Source organism: Cryptomeria japonica, chromosome 11, assembly GCF_030272615.1.
Source record: "Cryptomeria japonica chromosome 11, Sugi_1.0, whole genome shotgun sequence".
NCBI classification, from domain to species: Eukaryota; Viridiplantae; Streptophyta; class Pinopsida; order Cupressales; family Cupressaceae; genus Cryptomeria; species Cryptomeria japonica.
Window position 1 is genome coordinate 465,730,618 of NC_081415.1, and position 7,453 is coordinate 465,738,070.

Below are 7,453 nucleotides of genomic sequence, written 5' to 3' on the forward strand. Positions count from 1 at the left end.
AATCTTTGTGAAATACGTATCCTGGCATGGCTGCACAGTTGAGAGAAAATAATGTATTATGAGTACCTAAGTTCACTGATTCATCCATGTGCTGAGCATGGAAAGAATTTAGCTCCTTTCCTTGACAACCTCTTTTTAAATTTCACCTGCAAAGAAATACATTTACCAAAAGATAAAAAAAATTATTATTGCAAAGACGATATAGAAAATAAAGAGATTAACATTCATCTCTGCAACTCTCACCCAGCACTCAAGCCCGGTCCAGACTCTCATATGTCCTTACAAACCCTCAACTTCTCACGATAAAACTGATATCTGCTGCAAATCTGAATCGCCCAACAACAACCTTCTCTTCAATATATGTCCTTACAAACCCTCAACTTCTCACGATAAAACTGATATCTGCTGCAAATCTGAATCGCCCAACAACAACCTTCTCTTCAATATATTTTAAAAAAACCCGAAGTGGTGTATTTATGGCCCTCAATCTCCTTCTGTTACTGCAAAGACCACTCTGACAGATTCCAGCCATGCATCGTTGCATTTTCTATTCTGGGAGACTGACGACGAATTTTTTATTGTTTTTAAGTTCATGGGGACAACGACTTTTCTTCACTACCTGCCAACTCAGCTCATCCAAACAGGCGTCAAATTTTTTTTAAAGACATTTTATGTTTACGGACAACTTCGATCCCATTGTAGATCGCCTCTCGGCGAAATAACTATTTTTAATGCGGCTCTTGATCCCCCTCAATATTATTTAAGGAAAAAAAAAATTATTTATAATCTAATTTAGATAAAAAAATATTTAAAATTTGTTAATTCTTGAAAGGTTCAACTGCGAGGGAAAGTTAAAATGGGGAATGTGTCATGGCTTTTTCAAGAATTTGATTATATTTTAATTTTAGCAGCTTTTGGGGGAATTATAGTTTATATTAATGCTGGTTGTGAAGATTAATCTCCTTACGTGCACGCAATTATGGAATTTCTTATTAATTTTATAAGTTGGTAGTTCACTTTTTAAAGGAAATAATATTATTTAAGAGAGGGAGCATCCTTTTGATGACTAAAAATTGCTGTATAAAGAATGTGGATACATGTCATTTGAATGTACTGGACAAGTTATTAAAATCAATTTTTTAATAATAATTGATATATGAGAAAGGCATGCAAGCACGTGAACGAGAAAGCATGCAAGTGAAAAAGCCAAACGAAAAATCAAATGCAAACTAATAATGTTTAGCGAACATGTTATATAAATTTAAGGGCAAGATAACTTTCTAATTTCAGTCATATTTATTTCGTTTTGTTCCAACAAGATTTGATTTTTTGTGGGCTCATTAAAATTTAAGTATTGTTAGTAGTTTTTGGGTTAGATTGTGTAAGATTTTTTATCATCAATGTTTCAAATCACACTCCGTGATTCATCATCAGGATGCAAGAGAGCGAACGTTTCAAATCACACTCTGTGATAGATTTTTTATCATCAACGTTTCGAATCACACTCCGTGATTCATCATCAGGATGCAAGAGAGCGAACGTTTCAAATCACACTCTGTGATTCATCAGGATGCAAGAGAAAAAATCTTACACAACCTGATGATGAATCACGAAGCGTGATTCGAAACGTTGATGATAAAAAATCTTACACAATCTAACCCAGAAACTACTAACAATATTTGAATGGATTGTGGAGATCTTATAGCTTTGAAAATTTAAGTATTGTTTTTTTCATAGTTGCATTAAAAATACCACTTAAACATTTGACAATAGCACCCCAACAAGATATGAATCTTGAGACAAAAACAACACCACCACAACTTAACCATCACAACATACCAATGCCAACTTTATTTATGTAATATTATTGATAAATATTATTACCTAAATAATATTAAATAATTATTACATATCTTTAATAACTAATACTAATATTAAACAATTATAATTTTTTATATAATTAGTTAAATAGTATTAAATAATAATATATTTTTTTTTATGTAATATTTAATAATTGTTTTCAAATATTAATATTGAAAAATAATGGTCATTTTTATTAAATAGGTCATTATATAAAAACATTGATTTTATTATACATTAAATATAGTTCAAATAATGTCCCAGGGGTTGAACTTAATTGGTTAAAACATTGGGTTCTCACTGTGGAGACCCAAGTTCAACTCCCAATATGGACATCTAAAATGAATTCTAAGTTGTGACTCTTGGCCTTCCATAAAAATGGGGAAGGTCTAGGGTCAATCTAATCAAATATAATAAAAATAATAATAATAATTCAAAATACTGCGACTTCGGTCTATTATCGATAAAAAAAAAATATAGTTCAAATAATATTAATTATATTTACTATTAATGATTGTATATTTAATAATATATAATGATGTATAATTATTGTTATGATATTAAATATATTTTCTAGTTCGGGGCCTAGTTTGATTGGTGAGAGGGGCTTAAACTGATTGGTGAGAGCTTCCTATAGTGAAGCATGAGATCTAGTCTCCCCCCCAACCCATATAGTATTCACATAATCTCTAATTTTGTTAAGGTTTTTTTTTATGTTTAATGGTAGTTGTTATCTTCGCCATATGAAAGATCACAAAATCTGTATAAAAAATTATAAAATGAAATTAAATTAAATTTGATTTGTTTGTAGAAATTAGATTTGATTTCTTTCTACAATATTCTATATATCTTTATTGTCTTGAAGGCAAATTCCACCTATTAAAAAAATTAGAAGTAGGATGAGGCTTAGGAAGGACATGAAAAAATTGAGATGCTACCTGCTTCAACAAACGATATAGACATCCCACGAGGCTCCTCTCAAAACAAGTAAATTGTTTTCAGTTGAAGCTTTTGGTGCACCAACCGAACCCCAAATTTTTAAATCTATCCTTTTCACTTGTATTGAAGTTTGGACAATCACCTGCCACACAGGTCATCCTCAATAATATAACGAGCAGCAATTATTTAATATCTACCTCCATATATATATATATGGCCCTCAAGATTTTCAGTGGCTCCAGATACATGAAAAAGCCTGCAAAGATGAAGGAAGATCATCATCACGTCTATCACAGAAGGCGGCCGACATGCACAGTGACGGCAATATTGACTGCAATTGCATACACACTGGGCGTCATAACGTCGCCTCTAGTACAATCTCACGACGCCACCGCCAAACCGGCTGGGCCGGTAACCAGTCCAGTAACGTCATTGATGGTAGTTCAACAGCAGCAGAACCAGAATTCACGGCAACAGACGGGAGATTTGACGCGATTTGACGCCCACTGCGCAGAGCCTGTGGCGTCAAAGGAGGTCCGAAAGACAATAATTGACGGTCTCTTCAACGGGACCTCGCCATTTGACGGCTTTCCTCCTGAGCATGTTAAACCCTTTCTGCGCACCAAGCGCGTCAAAGGCTGGGGTTCCACGGGGACTGTGTTTCAGCGGCTAATTAATGAAGTTAAGCCCCGAATTGTGGTCGAATTGGGGACTTTTCTCGGCGCCTCTGCGCTCCATATGGCCACCGTTGCGCGTGACCAGGGGCTAAAGACGCAAATTCTGTGTATTGATGATTTTAGGGGCTGGCCGGGGTTCCGTCAAAAATTCAAGGACGTTGGCCTCGTCAATGGCGATGTGACGCTGCTTTACCAGTTTATGCAGAATGTTGTGTACATGAATTTGACGGCTGCCATTTTGCCGCTGCCTTTTTCGACAGTTTCCATGGTGAGAAAGCTCTGTGAATTTGGGGTGTATGCGGATCTCATTGAAGTTGACGCCGCTCATGATTTTCTGTCGGCCTGGGCGGACATTAATACGGCTTATGCTGTGTTAAGGCATGGCGGCGTCATGTTCGGACATGATTATCATACTAAATTGGACAATTCTGGCGTCAGAAGGGCCGTTAATTTGTTCGCAAAGGTTAAAGGTTTGACGGTGGAGTGTGACGGCGAGCACTGGATTCTTCGTCCACGGGGAAATAGTCTGTAGAAATGACGGAGAATTTATTTAAAGGCATTTGTAAGTTTTTCTCCAAAGGAGATTCTTCTTCGTTTTTTTTTGGATTTTCAGTATGGGATTTTTTTTGTGTGGCCGACAGACCCCCGCCGTGTCAAATAATAACGGGTTCCATTTTATTTTATTTTATTATAATAATAATGATGATGATAAATAAAATCGAATAAGGAGAAGAAAAAAATTAACATTCACGAGGTTAAAAATTGATGGAAATGGCTATCCAGTCTTTACGATGCATCAGGCATCCATGCTCCTCATACTTCATAACCGTATCATGCGTCCTAGGGGCTGGATAGCCATTTCGAAATTTTTTAATATCATTGAAGTGTGTTAGTTGCAAGTTTGTGAAACGTTCTTGTTTATTTGTTTGATTTGACAAATTATAACATCATCGATGTGTGTTAGGAATTGGTCTTAGCTGTTGATTTAGTCATTTGCTATAGTGGGTTAGATTTGTAATTGTGAAAATGATTTGTATTAGATACACTTGTTAAAATATCTTTATATTTTTAGACTTCATATTCAAATTCAGTGTCAATCTTATCCTTTATGTTTGACTCTTTTATGTTGATGTGAATTGTTAAACAATTCATTTATAAGTTTTGGAATTGTTTTTCAAAAAGCAAACCTAAGTCATTTATAACTTTTGGTGCTATCTTTAAAAGGGTAAACCTAAGTCAATCGTATCCTTATTATTAGATTTTAGATTGCACTTGCATTCTTATTTGCACAATTATAGAGGAGCACTTATTATCTAATCTCTTGACTTAGTATCCTTGCAAGGTTTGATAGAAGTGACTAATTATTTTTGTTAGATTTTAACTCAAGAAACTAGAAGCAAGTTTTCTAATGTAGAAATAGACATGGAACCCATTCCCAAGGGTAAGGTCATTCATGCTAACGTATCACTTGAGTTGGTCCAAAATGATCTAATATCCTTTTCAATTCCATATTTTCTAGGAGTCAAGTATGCCCTCACTTTTATTGATGATTTCTCACAATTCACATGGATTTCAAGGTCTTCACTAGTTTCAAGACCTTAAAAGCATTTGTTAAGAAACAACCTACTAGTTCTAGTAGAGGATCTCCATGAATAATGAGGGGAATATGTGAACCAAACATTTTAGATTTATACATGGAGCATGGTATTCGACATCATCTTATGGTTCCTTACACCCCTCAACAACATTGTGTGCTTAAAAGAAAGAATAAAACATTGCGAGACATGGCAAATTATATAATTAAGTTTAAAAAGATGGCACCTACCTTTTGGGATGAGGTAGCCAATTGTGTCAACTACATTTAGAACCATGTGCCCCACAAGACAATGTGGGATATAACTCCAAATGAGGCTTAGACTCATGTCAATATTGATGTTTCTTCTTCTAGAGTTTTTGGCAATGAGGCTTAGGCCTTCATCATAGAAGAATAATGAAAAATACACGGAAAGGAATAGCCAACCATTGATTTTTGTTGGTTATTGCAAACAAATCTTCCATCTTGAAATTTCAAAGCTCAAAGTTTGTGTTGTTAAATCTCCCCATTTCTAATCTTGACATGCTTTCCATTTTCTTGTAACAAGATCTCCATCTCCTTCTATTTGGTCTCCCTCTCAAATCAATATTAGATCCAAATATGTTGACCATAACACTTAAGACTTGAGTTGATTAGGATTTGATACCAAATGAAATTAAGACTTGAGTTGATTAGGATTTGATACCAAATGAAAGGAAGCAAAGGTGTGGAAATACTTTCGACACTAATTTACGAGGATAGAAATGGGTAAAATATATTTAATCTTTTAATTGCAAGAAAAATTACAACCATAATACAATGATGTATATCAGGAAAACCTTTATGGGAGAAAACACCCAATGCTCCAAAGCACAAAGCAATTCTATAATTGTAGTGTCACAAATTGCATAGCTCTACAATTTCACACTACATGATGGACTCCCCTTTAGCTCATGAACTAAACATATTTTAAATGTAAAGTTCTAACACTAGAAAATCTCATATCTAGTAATTTTCTAGTGATTCTAGCTTTCTAAGTTTATTTTTCCTGGATGGAAGTAGTATGCATGGATGTCTATGTGACACACTAGCATCTCACAAAAATTCATGATTCAAGTAACCATTAGAGAGTTAAATTATCAAGAATATTTCAAATGTAATGCCTTTGCATGATAGTTGTGCTGGACAAAAAAATTGCAACTTTCTTTTTTGAATACAGAAGCTTTCATTCTCTCAAGCTCTCTCATATTCACATAAACACTCTCACATAAGCACTTTATGTAACTTTCTTGAAGAATTTTTTCAAGTCTTGAAGCAACAACAATATTTTGGTAATTGCATGTCACCTTTTTGGGATGAGATTACGTGAGATCATTTTTGCAGAGCTTTGGAATCCCCTTTGGAGGTCTTTAACAACTTCTAGGTGACCATAGTCCATTTTGTTGTGTCCTCATTGTATACAGATTTCCTATGCATAGTTAGATGTATTTGGTGTTAGAATAGTGCATTTAATATCCTTTCCATATGTTTGTCATTACATCTTGTTGTACCATCAATCATTTTTATTATCTTTACCATATTACTATCATCTTTATCCTAGGTTTGTGTGGAGGTAGAAATATCAAAACTAGGGTTTGATTGAGGCAAGCCCCTAAACAACCAACCCAACATTTTCGCTTTTGCTTCATGTGTGCAGGTTTTTAGTTTAAAATAAAGTTATAATCTTGGTGATATCCTCTTCAATTCTTAGTGTTCTATTTAAGTGCTTTAGTTAGGCTTTTTTTAGTTTACATTCCAACTATTTCTATAATTTTGATATATTTAATACATAATGGTCTTATGCTCTTTCTCCTCTTTGTGTAGGCACAAATTTTAGAGTAATTTGGTTATTCTTAAGGAAACCTCATTGATTCATTAGAATCAATTTTCCTGCACTACAATAATTAACAAGAAGCAATTAGTTATAATACAATAATTGGGGATATGTCCTTACAAGAGTAAGGAGTTAACAAAATAGACACTTAAAGTGTAGTATGCCCAAGTTCAATACCAACCTCCTTAGGAGGAACATCATACTAGCTTGTGTTGAGGGGACTTTATCACCAAATGGATGAGGGCCTAGGTGCCAACTCTTCTAGGAGTCCCATGAATTTCTAGAAACTTCATCTTTTTTTCACACAACATTCATGAAAGAGGGCTATAGCATATCCTTCCTTCTCTCTTCTTTATTGAATGTGCCCCCATACTTGGGTAGCAAATATAAAGATCCCTTTTAGATCATCCTGTATTTACAAAAGTGGGTCACCTTAGAAGTACAAATTAAAGATCTAGTGAGAAGAAATTTCATCAATCCTAAGGTAGTTGTCAAAATAAATAATGCTTACCACTGAACTTGTACCATATG

At 34.4% G+C, this 7,453-nt stretch overlaps 1 protein-coding gene across 1 annotated transcript; it reads left to right on the forward strand.

The window, feature by feature from the left end:
• Positions 1–2,850: 2,850 nt before the first annotated feature.
• LOC131068428 (uncharacterized) lies at positions 2,851–4,159 on the forward strand. Its single transcript, XM_058003619.2, has one exon. It carries the CDS (start codon positions 3,013–3,015, stop codon positions 4,006–4,008), a length of 996 nt encoding a protein of 331 aa, XP_057859602.1. The 5' UTR covers positions 2,851–3,012; the 3' UTR covers positions 4,009–4,159.
• The last annotated feature ends 3,294 nt before the right edge of the window (positions 4,160–7,453 follow it).

Bases quoted from the DNA above. Each gene is read 5' to 3' on its own strand.
- LOC131068428 (XM_058003619.2), top strand. From the start codon at position 3,013: ATGGCCCTCAAGATTTTCAGTGGCTCCAGATACATGAAAAAGCCTGCA.